At 47.9% G+C, this 23,474-nt stretch overlaps 1 protein-coding gene across 5 annotated transcripts in view; it reads right to left on the reverse strand.

Annotated features, from left to right (window-relative positions):
* Positions 1-380: 380 nt before the first annotated feature.
* The window catches only part of Kdm3a (lysine demethylase 3A), a 44,372-nt gene continuing 21,278 nt past the window's right edge, over positions 381-23,474 (reverse strand). Inside the window, exons 10-26 of one of the 5 annotated variants that reach the window (XM_076833825.1) lie at positions 21,190-21,707; positions 17,825-18,029; positions 14,533-14,747; positions 12,043-12,195; positions 11,837-11,932; positions 11,471-11,598; positions 10,067-10,214; positions 8,444-8,616; positions 7,848-8,084; positions 6,431-6,602; positions 5,700-5,787; positions 5,009-5,139; positions 3,138-3,257; positions 2,916-3,055; positions 1,795-1,971; positions 1,584-1,718; positions 381-1,002 (exon numbers count right to left, since the gene is read on the reverse strand). In XM_076833825.1, the coding sequence (XP_076689940.1) occupies positions 922-1,002; positions 1,584-1,718; positions 1,795-1,971; positions 2,916-3,055; positions 3,138-3,257; positions 5,009-5,139; positions 5,700-5,787; positions 6,431-6,602; positions 7,848-8,084; positions 8,444-8,616; positions 10,067-10,214; positions 11,471-11,598; positions 11,837-11,932; positions 12,043-12,195; positions 14,533-14,747; positions 17,825-18,029; positions 21,190-21,707 (2,917 nt within the window). In that variant the 3' untranslated portion in view covers positions 381-921. Of the gene's footprint in view, positions 1,003-1,583; positions 1,719-1,794; positions 1,972-2,915; positions 3,056-3,137; positions 3,258-4,059; positions 5,140-5,699; positions 5,788-6,430; positions 6,603-7,847; positions 8,085-8,443; positions 8,617-10,066; positions 10,263-11,470; positions 11,599-11,836; positions 11,933-12,042; positions 12,196-14,532; positions 14,748-17,824; positions 18,030-21,189; positions 21,708-23,474 lie in introns of those variants that run through there. The other 4 variants (XM_076833824.1, XM_076833826.1, XR_013088674.1 and 1 more) reach the window with 4 other exon arrangements.

Below are 23,474 nucleotides of genomic sequence, written 5' to 3' on the forward strand. Positions count from 1 at the left end.
GAAGTGCTCTAGTTGGGCTTCTTCTACCTGATGCTCTGCTGTTAGGTCCACGTTCTGAAACCTGTGTCACCTTCCTTTGTAAACCCTCCCATGACAAAGGACCAGGAGAGAGACCACACGCCCCATCTCCCCTCGTTACTTATAGAGCCACTTAGCCAGGCTAAGTGGTCTTCCTTTGCAAGTGTGACGGTTTTCCCTTGAAATTCTGTGATAGCACTGTGACACTCACTATGAAATGACTACAGCCCCCACTGTGCTTTGAAGAAGAGTAGCAGCCATCTCTCAAACCCACATTTGATAAAAAGATGTGCTGAATCCACAACGAGAAGATAATGGCAATACCAAAATATTATATGAATATTTTAATGCAAAATGCTTAACACTTAAAATTAGCAAAGCTTCATTTAAATTAAAATTCCATGTAACTACAGATGGTTAGCCCAGAGTCGTACAGTAGTTGGCTTCTGCTCTATAACGCCAGTCCTATGCCACACAGAGGACTGCTCCTTTAGCTGTGGCTTCCTCCTGCATCCCGGACCCTGACCAGGTGGGAGGGTGGCCAGACAGACACAAAGCTGACCAGTAAGCCCATAGCAATCCTAAGCTCATGGACCTGTCTGCACCCTCCAGACCCAGCTGGAAATGACCGTTGCAGAGTTGACAGGAGGCTCTGTTTGTACAGCTTGTTGAGAGTCCTGCACTAGGAGAGGAGTCACAGTATCAGGATGCACGTCTGTAAATAGTACTACATATACACACTTAGTGTCTGTAAACACTAGAAATATACATTAGACAGAGTACCCTCACAAGTCGGGTATAGTTTAAAAAAGAAGATGAGGTAACATGAAATCTCAAAGTCCACAGGAGTCCTGCCTGAAGAGTTTGAACAGCTGCCAGTAGTTCATTGCCAACGTGCAGGGACTAAGGTCTGCTGAAGCTCGACTCGCTGGCCTTCAGCATAGCCACCGCATCTTTCACCGCATGGTAGATGACATTCTTCACCTGCAACAGCGGAAGCAAAGTGGGTCACTCCACCACTCAGGCCACGATCCCTCACTATGCATCTATAGCCGCCCCCAGCAGTATCACCAAATACCAACGTTCATGTGAAATGCCAGCACCAGGAAAGGCCTGGGCTCCTTCAGAGCTGCGCCCACCGCCTCTGGAGAACCTGGAGCCCACTCCCTCTTCCCGCAGGCCAGGCAGTGCGAGGCAGGTTCCAAGGACAGCTCTGCCTTGACTTCTCCCTTCCTTATTCCTACAGAACCAGATACACTCCCCCAGCTTCCCAGACCTGCAGCACTGCTGCAGCGGCCACCGTCAGCCAGAGGTCCACCTCTATTGCACCAGGTCTCGCGAGAGCCCTGGCTGGCAGCTGGGCCGCAGCCAGAAGTATACAAGCAGCCTTGTCACGGGCACAGTCCCTCCCAGAGTCTACGCTGCAACACAGCAAATGAGGTCTCCTCTGGGCTGCTCCCACTCCACTGCAGACGTAGAGCCAGCCCAGTGCGGACTCTCTGTAAAGTTACTAACAGGCTAAGAAACCAGCGCCCACGAATGCCAGAAGCCAGGTCTGTTTTTACCTGTAATTTGTCTTCGTGGTTAGTATGAGTCTGCGACAGATAACGGAATTCCTGAGTGAGCCAGAAGCAGTGCTTCACGTGCTCTGGAGACACGAAGTCCTCGGCCACCTTGATGCAGCTGTACAAGTTGTGAACCTGGAAGACACCGAGCCACGTTAGTGCACATTCAAGTCCCCAGCAGAGAGAGCAGAAAGAGAAGCAGAGTGCTTGCCTGGTGCGGAGCTCCTGCTGGGATGAACACCACATCCCCGAGGAACTGGACGATAGCCCAGCCCTGTACCCCATACTCCTGATGCAGGCGCTTTCTTAACGATCGGTCCAGATACCAGCTCTGGTCATGAATAGGATCATGGTCTGCTGGGTTCTCTTGACCTTGCTCTTCTGATACCTAGAATAAGAACATGAGTGACATGCTAAGACCCAAAGTGAGTGAGCCTCAGGCGTTCTTCAGCCTAAGTGCCCTACTGCGGAAAAAGGAGCAGTAAATCAGACCTGGAATGAACCAACAAAAGAAAGACTGCACATGGCTGCTGCTTCCTGGTACTGGCAGTCTCATAACATGTTTTTGGACCCACTATATTTAGACATTTTTTGGCTTAGAACTTTTAAAGGTAAGTAGGTTCAAATTCCTTAGATAGAAACTTGTTTTACTGTCATTAAAGACCTACCTTTATTTAACAATCTGAGAGTTATCACACAGTCCTGAAGATGACCACACATCCAATTTATTCTAGACCCAGTATCTGGAAAAGTACACACAGAGTGACGCTACGGGGAACAATAAGGTGACCAGCATGTTTAGAAAAGCCAAACGGTCCTTGTCCAGGAACAGCTCATGGCCTGCCTGGTGTCAGGCAGTAGGCCCAGTGGCCTCATGGACGAGGGAGACCACCAGCCAAGGACACCTGGGTCACAACCAGTAACCTCAGTGCCAGCAAGTTTAAAACCAAGTAAGCCCCAACTTTCCAACTTCCACACAGAGCGCTGCCTAAAAGACACAGAAACTCCAGAAGCCTGGAGCCTTCCAGGACCCCACAGTCCCTGGCTAATGAACACAAGTAGGGCCCTGCACCAAGTGACAATGGACAAATCAACAGGGACCTTAGTAATGCACTCAGAACAAGGAAGCTAGGGGCCACGGTCTCTACCCAGTGCTCAGATCACAACACAATGGAAATAAATGGATGCCCAGAGGTGAGCAGAGAACAGAGCTCTCCAAGCGCTATCATTAAACACAGAAAGACAGGCCCCCTCGCCACAACCCTGCCAGCCGGGTCAGCTCACCACACAAGGACTTCCAACAAGGCCACACGTGAGCCTCTCCTCACACACCTTTTTAAGGAATTCTCTTATTTTCTCTGTGTCCTTCGCAGCGTAGATGTGCCAGAGGGCTCCTGGCTTCTCTTTTCCTTCAATAAACCGCTTTATAGTGAGTTCATCGGAGTCTCCATCTTGGATGGTCCTGAGGACTTCTGGAGCAAAGGAAAGTAGGTGATCAGACCACAGACCCGGCTAGGACTGGGACAGTTAGCCCTACCCCGTGTGCAGCCCTACCTTCTTCTTGCTCGCACTGCCCTTTGGGGATGCCCACATAGACCATGACGTTAGCAGCGTCAGAAACATCCAGGTGCAGGTTTGTTGTTCCGTATTTCCGATCTTCTGGAGTGATTAATCCTGCAGAAAGAAGACACTGAGGACAAATGCTGGGAGATGCCTCTCTCATCCTCAAAAGTAACAACACTCAAGGGACGGAGCTGTCCTCTCCTTTAGAAAGGACTCTCTTATCAGATATTTAATTACAAGATCATACATCCACAAATCCTAAGACTTGTTTCCAGTGACAAGCAAAGGAGGTCCCTGATAAGAGCTTCATGCTTGAGATGAAATTAAGGAAAAAAAATGCGGGCCTAAAGGGGGTACCCAGGACCCAACCTAGACGGCACAAGCTGAGTGGCAAAGCCGACTCCCAGGCCAGGGCAGCTGGAGCTCCGGGTGCTATGTGGCCTGGGACCAAGAGCCAGCACACTTTTCATGGCGCCTGCTGGAAGCTGCCAGCTCCCACATACTGCTGAATCCAAGGGAAGACACTGCCTGGCACACTCACTGGGCCAGAGCGGCCCCCTCCTGTGTCCAGTGCTTCCGGAGCAAAGGCTGCGGGCTGCCCCAACAGCCTGTGTGGCCTGGAGGCCTTGACCCCTGGCTTGCCTGGGGTTGGACTTGTGGGCATGACTCCAAATGCCCATCTGGGGCCAGAGCCCTGGCGTGCCCTGCTGCCTGTGCAACTTGCATCAGCCCCAGGCACAGAGGAAGTGCTGAGTGTAAGGGGGAACTCAGAAGACACAGGAATTCACTTTAAAATGGCAAAGGGAAAATATCAAGGGAACCACTATTCTGGACTCTCATGTTCTCAATGTATTTGGAAAATATTTCCAGAATAAAAAGTAAAAACTGTCAATTTTAAGAGCCATTAACCTACTAGAAATGAAATGAAGGTCCCATCTGACGGCACGAGCCAGTGCCACAAAGTCTGATTCTCTACTTGCTGTTTGAAAAGTCAAGGAGCAGCGTTCAGGAAGATGACACACAGGCAGTGCACCTGGGACACCAGGAACCACCAGCACAGGCTCCTGGACAGTGGCTAGGACCTGGGGCAGGAGAGTGAGCTAGAGCCAGTCAGTCCCAGCAGGGCTGCTCGCTGGCCTGTTCAGGGCCACACTGGGTAAAGTGAGACCTGCCCAGCCACTGGCCCCAAGACTGCAACCACAGTAACAACGCCAGACTCTCAACTGAGATTATAAAAACTAACGGTCACAGGGAAAGGACTCCCAGAACAACTAAAGATTGATACCAAAAAAACACACAAAGAACTTTCATGAGCCCAAGTTCTAGTCTCTGACTCGCCAATCGCTTCTGAGATTCTGAGGTCATTGTCCCTTCTACTGTTCCAAAATCCTTGTCCCCACTTGGAAAATTGGGGGTCTTGCAGCTAGAGAGAGCCTGTTTTCTCTCCTTTGAGCAGCCATGGCCTAACCCGTGGACGATGACAGCTGTATACCAATGTTGATGGCCAGGTATCAGGAGTGAGGAGAGACACGTCTGCCTTCTTTCAGCGCCTGCTGCCTGCTTTAGGGGGGATACAACCGTGTCAGGGAAGAGCTCTGACAGAGTGACACTGCCAACAATCAGTGACTAGGAGGAAAAGACCCACAGCCGTGCTATTTAAACCAAGCAGGTGTATTCTGAAAAGGTAGCCACCTCACGCCTTGGCTGTGACAGTGAATCACACAGGACAGGAACAAGGAGAGAGGGGAAGCCCGAGGGTCAGGCGCTGCTGTGCTAAGGGTGGTGTCCTCCCCGCCTGAAAAGCAGCCTCAAGGTTTTGGATTCGGTCTGTCTTAACTTGTGAGTTAGCGTCTCCTCCTTACCATAAGCATTATACATCTTGGGACCCAGATCAGGCCGAACAAAGTAGTTTGGCAATCTGGAGGCCAAGTTCAATTTGCCGTCTCGCCTGGTGTACTCGGGCAGCGGAATGTTGGCCATCAGGTCATCGAACCTAGGACAAGAAAGCCAGGAATTCGAAAAACAAGCCTGCCATGTTTGTCGCACGCTGTGCAACGTGAACAGAACAAAGGTGTGTGGGTGACCCTGAGGCTGGGGAGAGTGGTCATGGAGACTTAAGGTCAGCACTGTAGCAGTCATAAATAAAGAGGCCTTCCTCTCCCACCACAGGATGTGTCAACAACCTGGAGCGTTTCAGGGAGAACTGAGTAGGGAGAATTGACAGCCACAGGGGAGGCTCCTCTCCAGGCTGCACTCAGGAGAACGTCCCATTCGACTCTGAGCCCTGGCACAGCAGCACCCGTGACCACGCAGCGCAGCCTGTGCACCTCATGGGCCTCATCTCTGGCATGGCACTGGGCGTGTGCACCAGTCCTAGGCACCTCGACTTCATCTCACTTAAAAACACTTCCTCTCCAAAGGGTCTAGCCAGGACAACAGCCAGCACCAAGAAAGCCACGAATTCCACGTTTCCCTAAACCCACTCCTCGTCACCTCAAGAACTCATCCCACCAAGTCCAGGAGGCAGCCCTCTGCCTGCCGCCATGAACGTACCTGGACGGCATCATGTCCCTGAAATCTTCTCCTGGTGGCCAGTCCTTAAGCTTCAAAACCATCGGTTCTTTTTCGTTTTTCAAACGATCTGTAAGGAACCAGAATAAGGGAGCCACTATTCATGATTCAGACCAAAATCAATGACAAGTTCATATTTTATGCTTCAACAATACAAATAATACAGTTTCAACTCGGTAGACGCTTCACAACCAGCTCCATTTAGAACACACACGCTGCTTTTCTCTCATGTCCCCGCCTGCCAGTTGCCAGTCGTTTCTAAATGGTCAAAAAATCCATTTGTACTCTCAGGGCAGCAAAATAAAGATCAGTAGTTAATTTGTATTAGGTCCCGTCTTTTGATGCTGCTCATTCTTTGAAATCCAGCCACTCCTCATGCCCACGACGTGTGGAATGAAACGTGTTTCTACAGTGGCCCTCAGGGACCCCATCTGCTGCTCAACCACAGGTGACTGGCAAGCTTGGTTTCCGAGGCCAGCATCACACAGAAATGACCAGCTCTGCTGAGGAGACTGAGGCCATCCTGCTCTGCATGGACCAGGACCAGCCGGCCATCCTCCATCATCTTCTGGGTGACAAAGTGTATCACACTAGTCCCTGTAATACAACTAGGGCCCGCTGGGAGGAGAAAGGGAGGAGGACAAGAGGCTCAGTCCTCGACTCCCTGCTGCTCCTGTCTCCTTCCACATCCCTGACGTGCCTTTAGTACGTACTTGGGACATCCTCAAAGCCGTCCCAGAAGTCTCCTACTGTGGCTCCCGTGATGATTTCGTTGGTCCTGCAGTTCACGAGATCCACTTCCTGCTCCCCAAACTCTTTCCTGAAGGACTCGGGTTTCCAGAGTTCGGCGTTCAGTCTGTGGTGCACTCCCGAGACCATCACCGGCTACGGAGAGGGAGGAGGTTTAGCGCACCCCCCAGCTGTCCCCAGCCCACAGCAGTCTCTCCCCCGCTGCTGCTGGTCCTGGTCTCGGGGAAGCCACAGCAGCTCCTAAGTGACAGCCCTGCCTTCCAACCACAACAGGAAGCTCCAGGAGAAAGGGCCCCCTCGCACTCCGAGAACACCCCATGCCAAGGCCGGGGGCAGCATGGGATGTGAAGGAGATAAAGCCTGTGGGCGCCAGCCTAGGCTCTAGCCTGTCCTCACCAAACTGGACACAGACCTGAGGCTGCCAAGTCCTGGTTTTTGGAGACAAGCCAGAATCCTGAGCTTTCTGTGCAGTCCTGATGTTAATGTAAAACCATGACGCATATATATAAGCCAAACAAAACCTGCCGCTGCCTACGGCACCTGCCTGCCACCCCCAGCCTCTGGGCGGATGAGTGAGCAGACCTGGGAGGTGGGACACACAGGGTGGAAAAGCACTGTGAGACTGGGCAAGCCACATTTTGGTACTTGGCATTTCCCACAAATTCTTGCCCAAGAGCAAATGTTCCTTTGGTGAACACTCCAGTTTGGCCCAAAAGAAAAGCCAAAGATACAGAAAATGGAACCAAAATGACGTAAGCACAGCCTGGGCCCAAGGCCAGGCACCACCTGCACACTCCAGCTGCAGATCCAGCAACCACACCTGGGGGGACTCGCACCAGGGATAAGATGCTGTTGCTACTGCTGCTGATGCTAGGCGCCCACCCTAGGACAGCCGTCAGCTTCCCTCCGTGGAAGAGGTGGCTCAGTTTTATGCTGTCCTGTCCTGTCACTCCTCCAAACTTGACAGCCCACCTTCCCTTGCTGAGGCTCACAAGGCCTGGCTGCTCTCATCAAAACCCAACAATGGGGCCGGGTGTGGTGACAAACGCCTGCCTTCCCCTCGGCTCCAGAAGCTGAGGCAGGAGGATCACAGGTTCCAAGCCAGCCTCAGCAACTGAGAGAGACCCTGTCTCTAAATAAAATATAAAAAAGGGCTGGGGGACTGGAGTTGTGGCTCAGTGATAGAGCGCTTACCTAGCTTGAGAGAGGCACTGGGTTTGATTCTCACCACTATATGCAAATAAATAAAGGCCCATCAACAACTAAATTTTTTTTTTTAAAGGTGGGTGCTGGGGATGTGGCTCAATGTTCAAGTACCCCTGGGTTCAATCCCCAAAGCCAAGGGAGCCAAGGAGAGGGGCTGTGACTGGTTGGTGTTACCTGCCCTTGCTTCCAGCACTCCCTGAACACGTTCCAGTTGCTCTTGTTGTTGGGGTCCTGCAGGCACAGCAAGCGGTTGTCGCAGAGCCAATAGTGGGGAGTGTCAAAGCCCAGAATGCTGGGCTTGATCGTCAGTCCTTGAGGCCTCTTAGATAAGTCAGAGGAAGTCTTGTTTTGCACCAAAGAGGCAAAGATGTCATCAAGGATTTTTGGTGTATTCTTGAGTCCATTTTCTGTCTGAATTTAGGAAAGAACACAAGTCTTTTAAGTGTGCCATTCCCCATCATCAAAAAGTTCCCTTTCTAAAGATAGGATGAGCACCTATCAGTGTATGCTCAGAGCCTGAGCCAGGACCCCCAGGTAAAGAAGCAAGTCCCCTGTTGCCACCTGGGTACAGGAGAAAGTATATGTTATCAGAGAAAGTGGTCCTGCCCTGTGAAGTCCATCTGCCAAAGACCCAGCCTCCTGTCCCCCAAAAAGGTTAAGTATGTGATTTATGTCCTTCTATTTCTACCCACTTGGTTTCCCTCAATATCTTCCTGTCTGTCTCCATGCAACTCTATAAAGCAGATGCACACAATAAAGCAGACATATACCTTTCCTGAGGAGGAATTCAGGAGATTTCGGAGGAAACCAGAATTGTTGTTGCTTACAGGTGTCAAGATGGTGCTGTTAAAGGTGTGAAGGACTGTGCTGGATTTGCTCAGAGGTGGGAGGGGTGGAAGGCATTTGATTTCATTCTTTAAAATTGGCATTGTAGGTTGTTTTTCTAAAACCAAACCAAAAAATCCAGATTTAACAGCATTCTGAAAGGCAACTCTTAGTAATCTTCTAGTAACAATTATTTTAAAACTTGGGTTTTTGAGGGGTATGGTGGTGTACACCTGTAATCCCAGCAACTCAGGAAGCTGAGGCAGGAGGATAATAAGTTCAAGGCCAGCCTCAACCGCTTAACAAGGCCCTGCCTTAAAATAGAAAAGGCTGGGGATGCCACGGTTCAGTGGTAAAAAGCACCCCTGGTTAAGTCCCCAGTACCAAAACACACAAACCAACAAAAATCTTGGTTTTCATTTTCTAGAACCAAGAAAAATTTAAGGGGATAAATACCAATGATATTAAAGATTTCCCAATAAATATTAAAACAATATCTAGTACCCAGGCTAAACTAAGGAAAATGGCATTTTTTAAACTTTGACTTCTGTTTCTGTTATGCAAATAAAATGTACTGTTGTTAATTCACCCTGTTATTCAGCAACGTTAACGTGTATTGCAAATGTAGATTCTTTTGAACTTTTCACATGAACTGTTAACAAATATTGACTGTTTATTGATTCCTTTCATATTTTCTTAATTTCTCTTATTCGGGCCTTAGTGCACTGGCCAGGGTTTCCTGATTAACAAAGTTACTGACAACTGACACCTTTGTCTCATCCCTAAACAAAGGAAACTATCAAAACAATTTTTTTGAAATTTAAGCCAGGCATGGTGGTGTGGGCCTGTGGTTCCAGCTACTCAGGAGGCTGAGGCAAGAAGAATCACTTATACCCAGGCTCTTGATGCCAGCTGGGCTCCACAGCGGAGACCCCATCTCTCATTTAAAAAAAAAAAAAATTCAATATTAAGGATGTTTTTTAAAAAATTTATAATTAGATTTAAGCTTTACACAGAGTTTTTCTGTGTCTCATCACACAATTTTCCTCTTATATGTTAGGATGTTAAATCACACCTTGTATTTCTGGAAGACCCTGCTTAGAGATGATAATATCATCAAGTCCCTTTATTTATGGTGTCAAACTTGAGTCACCACATTTTTTCAAGGATGTTTAACATTAAAGAAATTAGCCAGAGACAGAATCACCTAGATTCTAACCTAAGCCTACCTTACCCCAATGTCCACATTCTTTTTATTTTCATCAGCATCCTGAAACACTGGTGACAAAAATGGAACTGAAGATGGCATATTCCAGTGAGATACAACAGAAACCAAGCACCATGTGGTGAGGAGAAGAGCTGGGGGCAGGTTGTCACTGTACTACAGTCTCAGCACCTTGCGCCCCTCGCGCCCCCGACCCTACCCCCAAGCCTTGGGAGCTGACTGCAAACACACCTTCAGGACGGTTGTAGGAACACGTCCCCTCCCATGAGACTTCCAACCACTGTCTCCCCTCAGTGAGACTGCAGAGCCCTCCACGAGTGACTCAGTCCTCAGGAACACTCACCCTTGTTCTCCTTGTTGACGTTCCCGCTGGTCAGGTCTGCCAGCCAGTTGAGTGGAGCCGTGCTGGCTGGACAGGCAGGCCTCACGCTGCAGGCTGGCCTGGAAGCTGCTTCTCCACTTGCAGCCACCGGCTCCAACACTGAGGGGCTCTGCGGGAGCATAGCACCCAGAGTCAGTTTTTCGCCAACTAAGGAAGTCTGTATGAGTACAAAAGGAGAGTTTTGTTTAGGCTGAAGAATGGTAATTCCCTCTTCTTCTCCCTCTCCCCAGTAGACATTAGTAAGAGAAGTTTCCAGAACAAAGCTACCTAATGAGTTGCCCCAGCTATCCTAGGGCTTCAGCAACCCTGCCACAACAGAACAAGGAGCAGGACTGCACGCAGAGCTTCTGAGGACTAGCAGTGGGAAGGAAGACCTCATGACCACCCCACACACAGGCGTTTCCCCGCCACCCTCCAATCCAGCCGGGCTCGCCCATGTCTCCACCACCCCATGCACCATGTGGCTTTGACAGGATGGTCTGTGCCTGTCTCCCTGAGAATCCAGCCAGACGTGGCACTCGAAACACGGCTATTGGGTAAATAAGTGAGGTAGGCAGGAAAGGAAAACGAGAGTCTGAGAGGGAATGTGCTCTTCTGGTTTAGCTGTAAGAGGTGAGGAGATGAGCAGCTCTTGAGAAACATCACATGACTATCAAGAGGAGGAGCCAGCTGCAAAGACGTTACCACTTACTCCTCTGGGACCTAAGAAACCATCTGGTTGGCCCCAGAGAGGAGAGAAGTTCCTGTGCTGGTCCACCCTCCCTGCACACGAGACACGCTGGCAATGCCCAGTGACTGCTACTGGTTGTCATTTCTGACACCCTAGCGAGCAATCACCGTGTGGGCAAAAATGTAACAACGTAAAAGCAGCGGAAACGGCAAAGATCCCAACTCCTCCAACTGAGAGTATAAAAGAATTTTGGATTCCTAAAGAACATGGATGACGAGGCGAGAAAGGAGAGCCAGAGACAGAGTGACGGACGAGGGAAGCCTGCAGGAAGGGGCACCACTCCTTGCACTGTTCAGTTACATCAGAGGTAAAATACAGTTGGTAATTTAACACTCCATGAAGTCTATCTGAGTCTGCAGAACATGAACACCTTTTAGAAACCCAAACAAATCTGACAGCAATTTGTTGGGTAGACTACAGCACAAATTTTTCCTTTTTCAAAAAAAAAAGAAAAAAACTAAAATCTACTAAGAGCCACCTGGTGACTAAGAGCAACAGGAAGAATGGGAAGGGTGGGTCTCTGAACAGCCGCAGGCCCGTGTTCCTGTCAAATGCACTGCCAGGAATGCTTGGCTTATTTGAAAATAGACCATCAACAATTACAAGGACGATGAATCTAGCAGAAGCAGTAATACCTGTTTTAGGTCTTCCTTTGAGGCTGGCTTTGAGAAGAGTTTGAACTGCCTGTTTGAACAGGGGCAGTTTGCCTTTATCCCCCATTTGGCTCTTACAGAATGCACAATGTCACCAACATCGTAGAGTGCTAAGAAAACACAAGGTCAGAGGTGACATCTCAACAGGGTGCCAGTGCCTTCGAGCCCACCCAGCAGCACAGAGACCCAGTGTGCACAAGTACCCCTCCTTCTCCCAACAACTCCAAGCACCTCTGTCTTCCTCTATGAAACTATTCACAGACAGGGCAGCGCTGCCCACAGAGTAAACCAACCACCGGTCCCTCACCAGCCAAGACCCAGGGGAAGAGCCCCTGCACCGCACAGTACCTTTTCCAGGAATGATCTGCGTGGGCATCAGGTTCTCAGGCTCATGTATCTGACTCTTCACACATCTTAGCCAAGAGAACGTCTTGTAGGCAGCACCTGCAAATAATACCGCACTATGGTGACCGTCTGCATGGCCTCAGGCCCCAGGGTCCCCAGCGCCATCAGCAGAAGGTTCCTCAAGGCGGGGGTGTCGGGTCAGCTCTCACCCTGCTGGCAGTTCTTCCTTTTCATGCGGTAGCAGTCCACACACACCCCGAACCCACAGCGAGGGCACACCCAGTGCAAATTGAAGATGGTGGTGTCACACACGTCACACATTTCCCGGACTCCTTTGACGGCTCGCTTCCAGGCAACCTGCCCTGCAAGGATCAAGAGATCAGTCAGTCCTGTGGGGGAGAGGGGTTCCGAAATCAATGAGTGCCAAGAAGGGCCATCAGTAGTCCTCCCTGCGGGCTCCAGCAAGCCTCGGCATCCTACACCGCAGCTCTGCCTCTGAGGCCAAGCTGCACTCCACAGAAACCCTGCCCAGGCTGAGCAGCAGCTGCTCCACCAGCCACAGCGCAGCACTGGTGCCCTCCGCAGCTGTGCCTAAGCTTTCTGTTCGCAAGCTCCTGTATGGAGGCATCATGGAACAAGCTTCCTCCAGGGGAAAAGCAACCTGCTGAGACACACACCCAACCCTCGGGGTACTCACAGCTGCCTTCAATCCACTCACTGCCCATTAAATGCTCCAGTGTGTCTAAGGGCCTCCAAGGAACAGGCCTAGGTCCACGGTCAGGTCCTTGACTCAGTCCTGTCAGTGATACAGGCCCAGGACTAACTCACACTAACCACATGCCTAGCAGCTGGAGGCAACCCAGGAACCTACAAAGAGGCTATCCCCTGGTAATCAGAAGGAGGGTCCTTCTAGGTCTGGGCATGGGCTGCTTGCCCAGCCTGACACTAACAGAAAGCTAAAGGAGTAGGAGGCAAAGCAGGCATTATTCCGAGTCACAGGAAAGTCCACTACCCTGACTGACTCAACCAGCCTGCCCCCTCCCCAAGCAGCCCTGGGCTGACGCGGCTGCACTCTCCTTCTGTGGAGAGGACATCTTCCTGATCCAGTCTATGGTGGATGCATTATTTCTTCCAGAATGACTGCACAGCCCAAATGACCCCAACTGCTGAGTAAACCTCTACTGTTTCACCCACGCAAGAGCTCTAAGCACTTCACAAATGCGATCTCTGAACTGCACTTTGGTCACTTGGATTAGACTGCTTTATTACAAACTATTCTTAAAACTCTGCCACCTGTCCCATGGTTATCTGTCACTGAAACGACGTAACTAGAAGAGCTCCCGTCTGACAGTGGAAATGTGCTCCTCGTGTCAGGACGGTGACGGCCCTCAGCTAAAGCAGCAGCTTTCAGCACCTCTCAGGGAGGCGGCCCCTCCCATCGACCAGCCCATCACAGAGGAGGGAAGAAGACAGGACCATCACAGGCAAGGAGGAGAGGCTCCTCCGGAGGGGAAGAGCCCTTACATACAAGGCAGATGTGTGCGCAACAAAACACCCTCAGAAAAGAAAACCAGCACTGCCTCCAACAGCCCTGCGGCCAGAGAAGGGAAGCGGCTGCCTGTGCCAAGGACGGCTGCTCCTTGCAGTCTCTGCACCACTGCGCACAGCTGCTAAAGGAATTTCTTTAAATCAACTACTTTTACCCCAATGTATTAAGCAAAATTTTCTGAAAAGGGAAGAGGTTTTTTTGTTTTAATCACTTGTCCTAAAGACATCACAGGGAATGAGATCTTGATTTCTGATTCTCCACTACCCAATAAAATGGCATGATGTTAAAGCCACTCTTCATCAGTGTGGTCCAGTTCCGCAGTGGCTCAGACCCCTGACCCACCCACTTTCAGATTCTGACTGCTGGTTTCTATTCCTTGGACTCCAGAGAAATAATCTGCATTTCCTAATAACATTTCTGTGCTTAAGCTACCTTTGTTAACGTCTAGTAGTTAAGAACTTTGGTGGTGGTTAACTTCTGCGGATGCCTGTATTCAAACACGCTTGGTTATGTGAGTGGGAAGGCTTCCCTGTTAACTTTCAACTGTGCGGCAAAGAAAATGTGGAAGACATAACATAGCCTGACGAGACGGACGGGACGCCCTGGTGCTTCTACAGAGGAACAAGGGCAGGGCTAGGTGTGCTCTCCTCCTAGACATCCTACCTTGAGATGTCACCAAGGAGGTCTGGCTCTACTGGGTCACCCACCCTGGCCCCTGGGGCTTGGTGGGTTATGTCCAGCACTAACCTTCAAGTGTCCCCTCCAAATTCTGCTCTGACAATCACTTCTAACCCCAGCTTGTTCCCATTCTCAGGCATGGAACCAGCTCACCCTGGTCCTCAGGAGGGTTAGAGAATTGCCTGTCCATTTTTCCTGATTACATAGCCATCTGAGGCCTCCTCACCCTTGGTGAGCCTGCACTCCTAGGGAGGCTGTGCAAGTGACACCGCCCCACCATCACCTGTCGTACTAGCACACAGGAGTGCCACTGCACGAACAGGAGGCTGACTCTGAAGAAGCTAGCCATGGAAGCAAAAAGGCCACCTAACCCTCTCAGTGAAAATGAAACCATGCACTGAGACTTTGGTGTTACCTCAGAAACAAAAATCAAGTTGGACTCAAAATCCTACCCCCTAAGAGATGCTCTTACTGTGTGGCTCAATAGTTGACATAGCTTCCTTTTCAGAAATCACCATTTGACAGAAGTGGTCTCCAATGTTGGCCAGGATGTACTTGGCTGTGTCCAAATCCGTCCCAACGACATTTCTGGTCAGAGGTAGCCACAAGCCAATTGCTTCACTGTCATATTTGTTTGGTGTTAAGAAGCCTTCTACCCGCAACACACCATGTTTGTTGAATTGCAACCTACGGAAAGTAGAAAACACACAAAACTGATTCACAACTTGTAATTACAATTTAAATCAATAAAATCCTTCAAGGTTTTCTGTAATTTCCATGATTAATTACAGCCAATTATTTGTGAATGCCAACAGAAAGATAAAACACTTGTATTTTTTCTTCCACAAGGAAAGCCTGAGAGGACTGGGAGAGGTGCATTCTGCATTCAAACCAAAACAGAGACACACTCCCTCCACAGAGGCAGCTCAGCCTGCTGGGCATAGGACTTCACAGTAAGGACAGTCACCAGTCACCAGAAGATGATAATCTGATCAGATTTGAATACCTCCACTGTTTTCAGAATAATGCCCAGCTCAGCAAGAAAAGGCTACTCAGTTGCTGAAGCAAGGCCACATGGACCTGGGAGGGGTTGCGCACCCACCAGAGCCCCTGTTGTGTATCTCTGTTGTGAGAGGAAGCATGAGAGGGCCTCAGGTGCTCCAGAGAAGTAGGGAAAAGGCAGAAAACTTGCCCAGAACTCACTCAATTTCCTATCATACTTGGCTTTTTCATGAGCTATGTGTTAGTTTTGATCTTTTTATTTGGAGACATAAGAAACTGACCCAAAATACACACCAGATGTGATAGATGTCGTGACAGTCACTAAGTGCTAAGAGTTCTGTGGGGCTCATGGTGAAGCCGCCTGCCTCATAGAAATAGTAACTGAGCTAGACTTGCCACAAAATGTAGATAGTAGGTAAGAGAAGGTTATGTTCAGGAAACAGTGCTTCATACAAGAAGAAAAGCAGGTGAATTGGGTGACAAGAGACCAATAAGATTAAACCAGAGTTTACTCCCGAGAATCCAGAGAGGAATGCTGGGTCAACTACTGCAGGCCTTAAGCATGCTGCTGGGGACCCAGACCTCCTCCACTAGGCACTGGGGACCTAGCAAGACTCCTTGAGCCTGGGAGACACATAAAGTGTGTTCTAGAAAAACCACCTGTCCAAAAGAGTGCAGGATGAGCAGGACAAGACAATAGGAGCTGCATAACAGATAAACTTGCTTCAAGCAATCCAAAGAAGAGTTGCAAGGTTTACTTAAAACAGCCCAAACTGGAGAGTCATGACACTAAAACAAGTATGAAAGCCATTTCAAAGGGGGGAGGTAGTGACAACGGGACTTGGCAACTAAGCCTTATAACTGAGACCCAGCCTCTACTTCTGTTTGATCTGTAGAAAAACCGAATAGGAAATATTCAAGGAGGTGGCCAAGGACAGCTTTAATCTACTCTTCTCCAAGCAACAGGGGAAAGTTAATTATGACATTCTTTTACAAAAAGAGTGACTGTGTTCTAGTTTCAACTAGAGTGGCTTTATTAGAACACTAAGCAAAGGCACCTCACCCTTAAATTAAAAAAAAGGAAAACAGCTAAATCACAGCATCAATGATTTTTAGATGGTTCAAGAACAGTGATTTTTAAAGAAAGAAAGCTCTGATAATATTACATAGAACAACAAAGTGATCCCTTCCCTAAAAAGCCTTGGCAACTTCCCTCTCCCTTGCTCCAGTTACACTTTTCATAGCAAGAGCCACCAAAGTGCTAACAAAGACCTGGAGGAAGCACAATCATTCTGCGGTTTCTCCAAAATATACACAAGTGCAAATGCACAAGCACCTCTACTGTACACAGAAAGTCTCCTGAGAGGAAGTGGAACAAAGCTGACCTGACTAGGAACAGCCTGGGCCAGACACCATGCAGGATGCCTGTGTCCGCACCACAGCACTGCGACACACTCCACCGTCTGCACTTGTGACTCACTCAGCAGTGAAGGGCAAGCCAGTAGCCAGGAACTGGATTTCATTACAACAGCCTGAACCTGAGAGCACTGGCAGCTCGCCTCACTGGTGTCTTGCATGTGCTGCTTTGAATCACACGATCCTTAAATACTGAAATTACTCGTGCACTTCATTCAGCTTATCAACCACCTTTTTAACTTAAGATTTTAAGTTAGATTTTAACTTTGAATGAAAGAACAGGAGAAAAAGAAGAAATTAAAAATCAACACTTGTTTGCAATTATAACTGTTGGACCTGAAAATATCTAAATTATGAAAAACTGGATTATATCCAAAGTTCATCAGTACCCAGACACTGAGACACCATTTGTGTCTCAATGAAAGAAAAAAGAAGGATGTCCTTTGCTTCACACAGGCAGAAGAATTTACAGAAAAGGAATTTGACTCATGAAAAAATACAATATAAACATGAAAGCTTTGTCTATTAAATTGAGATAAGACATGCCTTCTCCCTGCTGGTAAAGGAAACAACAAGCAGGCCTGAATCCCACCAGTGGGCAAAGACACAGCTGACGGTTCCAGGAGGGCAACCTGGCAGGACAAATGCCAAGGCATTGCACACACACCTCTAACCTAGCAATGCCACTTCCTACAATATTGCAAAGTATAGCCAGAGACACGGACAAGAAGATATCAGCTCCATGTTATTTCTAGTGGCAAAAAATGAAAAATCATCTTAATATATCATTAAAGGAGTTGCTGAGATGGGATATCAAGCATTGCTATAATGGGTTCTTATGCAGAAATGTATAAGTATTTGTAGAAAAAGATGAATGTGAACAAGAGGTTCCTCCTGGGCATTGGAAAATAAATCCAAAACAGTCCATGCAATATACTAACTGGATAGGCCTGAACACTGCCAGTGCACATTCCTTGTTTGTGATGGATTTTCAGAACCTTCAGCATTTTTCTACGATGACAGTATTTTTAGAAATAAAAACGTGTACTTCTAAGCTTCTCAGCTTCATTTGAAAAATAAGGTGTGGTGGTGCACGCCTATAATCCCAGCTACTGGGAAGGCTATGGCGGGTAGATCACAAATTTGGGGCTAGCCTGGGCAATTTAATGAGAGTCCCTGCCTAAAAAAAAACAAACAAAAAGAAACAAAATAATATGCAGAAAGCTCTAGATTAATGCTCATAGATTAGAAATGCAACCACTACCTTCTTAGTTTTAGCTCTGCTACGGACAGAAGAAAAGTGCACAAGTGGGCCCAGATGCCATGCACTCTCTCCCAGGCCTCACCTCCTGAAGTGGAAGAAGCGGCAGAACACAGGTGAGTCCTTCTGCTGCTCTTTGTCCTTACGCAGGCTGTCCAGACGACACTCCCGGCACTTGGGCAGCTGAGCCACGATGTTCACACAGGAGTCGTCCTGCACAAAGGCCTCACCGCTCTGCTGCAACTTCTTGAGTTTAGCAGGGTCTGTCAAAACTGACTTCCGGGCTGGTACTAGGAAAGAAAAAAAATCAAGGAAACAGAATCTCAAGTTTTTGGATATCACATTAATATTTGGTTAAATTCTACTCATTAAGCCAATATTCCAAAGAAAGGACTCCTTCTCCACTCCTGGTTCAGAGGTAATGTCAGGAACACGGCTGACAGCAAACACCAGAGAACAACTGGAAGGTGCTCTTCTCTCCAGGTCGGCACACTCTCCTTTCACAACCTAGTCAGCGGGAATGCCAGAGCAGCACTGCGAGACAGAGGCCTCAAGCAAGCTCACTGGAGTACTAGCAGTACAGGTGGGCACACCTCTCCAGAAGACTGAAGTCAAGGTCACTCTGCCCCTTTCACACTCAAGAGAGGCTGGTTTTAGGCGGGTGCAGTGGCAAACTGTTTGTAATCCCAGGGGCTGAGGCAGGAGGATCGTGAGATCAAAGCCAGCCTCAGCAAAAGCAAGGCACTAAGCAACTCAGTGAGACCCTGTTTCTACATAAAATACAATAGGGCTGGGAATGTGGCTCAGTGGGTGAGTGCCCCTGAGTTCAATTCCTGGTACCAGCCCCCCGACAAATAAAGAGAGTCTAGTTTTAAGATGAGTTTTTTACAGCACTCTTTTAACAAAAGTGAACCAATCACTTTCCTACATAGATCCTTGGCCTACAAAGTAAGGGCTATTTTCTGAGGACATCTAAAGATGTCACTTAACTCCTGACATGTCTTCAATTCCCTGCACACACATGCTCCCCTCAACAGACAGGACTGTGGGTAAGCTCGCTCAGGTGAGTTCTAACCTGTGATGGGTAGGAACTGGAGAAGAGACATTAACAAGGTCCTTACAGAAGAGGAGAGCAGAGGCGAAGCCACCACAGGACAGGGCAATCACTGTCTGCCCAGCAACAGAAGAGAATCCACAGTGAGCCCAAGACAGAAAAGCCCCTTCTCCTCAGAGAACGCAGTGTACAGAGAAGAGGGAAGGAAGTAGGTTCTTGGGCAAATAAAAACAACTTCTAGGGAATCAGGTGAGAGACCAGGCTGGGAGAAAACTGGAAGACAGACCCCAAACCAAAGAGGGTTTTAAGTAAAGTAAGTGTTCTCAATAATTCCCTTAGAGGTGATCTGTTGCCTCTCTCGTACAGCAGGCCTGATCACCCCATGACATGCTGAATAATGCTGGTACTGATGGTCCTTGACCCTTAAACACTCTCACTGGGTTACAGTGAAAGAAAAAGTAAAAAAATGAGAAAATAAAGGAGATTAATAGTTCAAGGATAGAGTTTTCATTACTCAAATGACATCACCCTTCAAGTTGGACCAGGTTCCCTCATCTGTTCTGCCCTGGCTGAAAAGAGGAAACATCTAGAGCTACGCAAGGTGAACTGCCTACATCTACCCCTCAGTGAAGAGAGCAACTGTCAGCGCCTTCCATGCTCGCTCAGAACAGAGCCAAGAGAACAGGACAATGCCCTGTTCCAAGTAGCCACCCATGCACCTCAACAGGAAAAAGGCAGCTCTTCGCTCTGCATGGAGCCAGGGAGCAGACTCCTGTGTTGTCCAGCTTTCCAACAGCCACAGCCGCACTCATGGACACAGCTCGGAGATCCTGGCGGGTTTCCCAAAACATGCTCACTCCTCAGCTACAGACGGCAGGACGTGCTAGTCCAGGAGGTGTGACTGGGTTTTCCTTTCCTTACAATCATGCTAGATGGGGGACAGCTGCACAGCATATTAAGTGAGACACAGCTGGACTCCACTCACTTGTGAACCCATCATGTGCTTAAAGCTAGTTGCCTGAGGGCTGATGACTCAAAAAGAATATAGAACAGATACATGCTTACGAATATTCACTTCATTTTGGGAGTTACATAACTCCTGAGGAACAGTATGATCTTATGCAAATTAGCATCTATATTAACCTAAACCTCAAGAATGAAAAAGATGGGGTACAAGAATCCCCCTAGGCCAGGAAAGTTCTTTCTCTTCCTCCAAATGTATACTATAAAAGGCCAAATCTCACCACTTTGCCCTCTAATTTCAGAGACCTGCAGTAAATTTTAAAAAAAATAGTGTGGGCAGATTGATTTTCTACTGACTCAAATGAACAGGGTTTAAGTTTTAATAACTACTCTACACTGATTTTCCCAATTCTGATAATTACCAAAATTGTGATAATTCTGACCATCATTTAAGGCACCTTTAAAGTATAAAGGCTCTGCACCTTTACCATGCTGAAGCCACTTCATTCTTCTAATCCTAGCAACATAGTCAGATGACCTTCATTACTGAAATGCACCTCAAACCTACCAGTACCCCTTATCCAAAAGGCTTAGGGCCAGAAGCACTGCAGATTTCTGGCTCTTTTTTTAAAATCTAGAGTATTTATGTATGTGTAGTGAGACATTGAGATGGGACCCAAGTCTAAACACACAATTCCACATATACTGTACAGACACAGCCCTGAAGGTAATCAGATCCACTACTTTCAGGGTGCCTGCCCTCTGATTGGGAACATCACACAAGAATTTCCCACCTGCAGTGTAACACTGACATGCAAAGAGTTTTAGATATTGGAACATTTTGGATTTACGATATTTGAACTAGAAATGCTCAACCTGCAGTATGAAGCACAGTACTACTTTCCCTACAGAAAGACCTTTTAGTTTGAACTGGTGAGTGTGCAGTTCCTCCACTAAGTAAAGTGGCACAGCAGTTCAGCCTGTCTTTCAACATCTTTAACCAACACTCCCTTTTCCAGAGTGAGGATGCAATTCTGTAATCTGTTCTTAAAAATTCAGATCTGAGCTTGTGTGTTAAGGATGAAGTATCAACTCTTCCCCTCTAACCTGGACATGACAGGAAAATCGCAGCAAGAGTTGAAGAGACAGTAATTAGCAAATCACTTTAGGTTTCATTTTTAAAATACTTTCTTAAATGAAAAGTCGGGATAATTCTCACCTGAGAGAACCAGTGACGTCATGGTGAAGGCTATGATGGAATGCCTCCACTTGGCGAGGTTAACAGACACCAGCCCTCAATCACAGCACGAACCCATCCATTCAACACAGGCTCACCTGAACTTCCTCTACAGAGTCACTTCCATGTATTCTATCACAGAGAACAAAAGAGACACCACCTCTACCCTCTAGCAATGAAGACTTTAGAAACTCACCGTTCTGGATTTTATTGTTGCTTCTTGTACAACAGCTTTCATTGTCTACTTTTCCAGAAGTCTCCTTTACACTCTGAGACTGGCAACCTAAAGCTGAAGGTTCGACCATTTTTCCTGCACAACTATGAAAACTATCACAATTAACACCTGCTTTCACGTCTGGCTTCTCTGAAAAGACATCAGAGGTGGAAGGTGCATGTTCTGGGTGCTTCTGCAGCTCGGGGGTACTGAGAGTTTCCGCTTCTGCCCTGGGAGAAGCTTCTGTAGGTGAGCCCTCCTTAAGAAGGCCAAGGGGTGGCTGTGGAGCAGGCTGCAGTCGGCCTTCCTGCTCAGTGTCCGTCTTGGGTTGGTCACAGCCAACTCTGCGCTCACTTAGAATCTTCAGGTCTCCAGGCCCAACCTGAGCAGGCTGGGAGGAGGGAAGCCCTGCTCTGCAGACATCTGGTTTTGTTCTCAGTCCTTCAGGCTTTGTGTTTAGACAGGAAGAAAGCTCTTCTGGTAAACTCTGCTTAGGACACCTGGAAAACACAGGATGGCAAAGCAGCACATTAAGGCCTCTTTCAGCTCTCTCAATTCCAAAACCAATTATATGTTCCCTTCAGCAACCAGCATGGATGAGAAGGCTGATTCCATAGAGAACTCAGGACCGGTTTCTGTGAGCCAAAGCTAAAAGTCATCAGTCAACAACTCACAGAAGTATCTTAAACCAGAAAAACACAAGTGCTACTTACAACACAGTGAACCTTAGCTTTCCCTCAAAACAAGCTTAAATGGAACCAAAAATTATATTCAGCAGTTAATCTCAGTGGTTTTCAAAATGTCAAAATTAGTCTCTGCAGGGCCCATTATCAAAGTTTTTTTTTTAATATTAGAGAAACTTCTGAACTTTCTTATATAATGAAGATTATATTTAAATTTTAAAGATATAACTAGTATTCTTATTGCTAGGCAAGACTTGGAAATTCAATCTCATGGCAGGCAAATGTGTGAAGATAAAAACTTTTAAAATATGTGTTTTAGAAATACTAGGTATCAGGCTGGGGCTGCAGCTCAGTTGTAAGGTGCCTGCCTCACATGTGTGAGGCACTCACAATGGGTTTGATCATCAGCACCACATAAAAATAAAGATACTGCGTGTTTATCTATAACTAAAAAAATATTTTAAAAGAAATACTAGAAATCCCTTAAAAGGTAGTCATCCAATATTTAACCAGCAACAGAACAAATCCTGTTCGGCCCCAACCCAGCCGAGGTGGTTAGGACCACAGCAGACACTACAGCGGGCGATGACTGACTGATTCACAGACTCACTCTGCACCACCCCATCTTACTCAAGATATCCTTGAAGGACTTCATTTCTTCAAGATTCATTCTAGAATTCTTGCCCCATCAAATAATACAGCTTTATTTGTACTTTATTTTTCCTGCCTCTAACAGAGGATTCGTTCCTGAAGAACAATTTCTCATAAACAAGCATTCCTATCAATCTTCTGTTTGGGGTGGTACTAGGAATTGAACCCAGGGCTTCACATAAGCCAGACCGTGTTCAACACTGAGCAATGAGCACCCCATAGTATTCATAGCATTTATAGTAGAAATCTCAGTCTGGCCATCAATAATTTTCTGATGTCCTCTGTTGTGAGACTGCTTTCCTTGCGCCTGAGTACTGCCTTACCACTCTCCAGGTATCGGCATAGGAACTTGTCCTTTGTCTTTCCCCCAGCAAGCAACGCACTCAGCCACTCTCCCACGTTTGGGGACAGTCTTCCCAACCCGCCTCTCCACACCACAGACTCTAATGACCACATCTTGTCTTGATCATAAGTCGCCAACACCTCCCAGAAGACGGCCTTCCCTCTCTCTGCACCATGCTCACTTGAACCCTCGTCACACTTGACATCTCTTATTCAGTACCTCCACCTGTCAGTGACACCATCACTCACTGCTCCCTTGTGTTTCAGTCCCCTCTGCCACATCTCTACACTTGACCTCAGTGACAAGGCTGAGAAATGATTCTTACCTGTACCTGGGGTTGACTCACGTCTAGGTGGCCCCTCATTGAACCCACATCTCCTCCCTAATACCCACTGACCTCCATCTTCCACATTCAACCAATCCGTTCTTTTCTCCTTCCGAGCTCTACCCGTCAGCAACACTCCAACAGGTCCCCCACACCATCACAGAGCCCACTCCTGCCCTTCCACACTACTTCCTGTTGTCCTGTGTGCTGTCTACACTTTTCACCACTGAAGGAATCTGAGTAACCTCTCCTCTCAGAAACTTAT

The sequence above is a fragment of the Callospermophilus lateralis genome, chromosome 14 (genome assembly GCF_048772815.1).
Source record: "Callospermophilus lateralis isolate mCalLat2 chromosome 14, mCalLat2.hap1, whole genome shotgun sequence".
Taxonomy (NCBI): Eukaryota; Metazoa; Chordata; class Mammalia; order Rodentia; family Sciuridae; genus Callospermophilus; species Callospermophilus lateralis.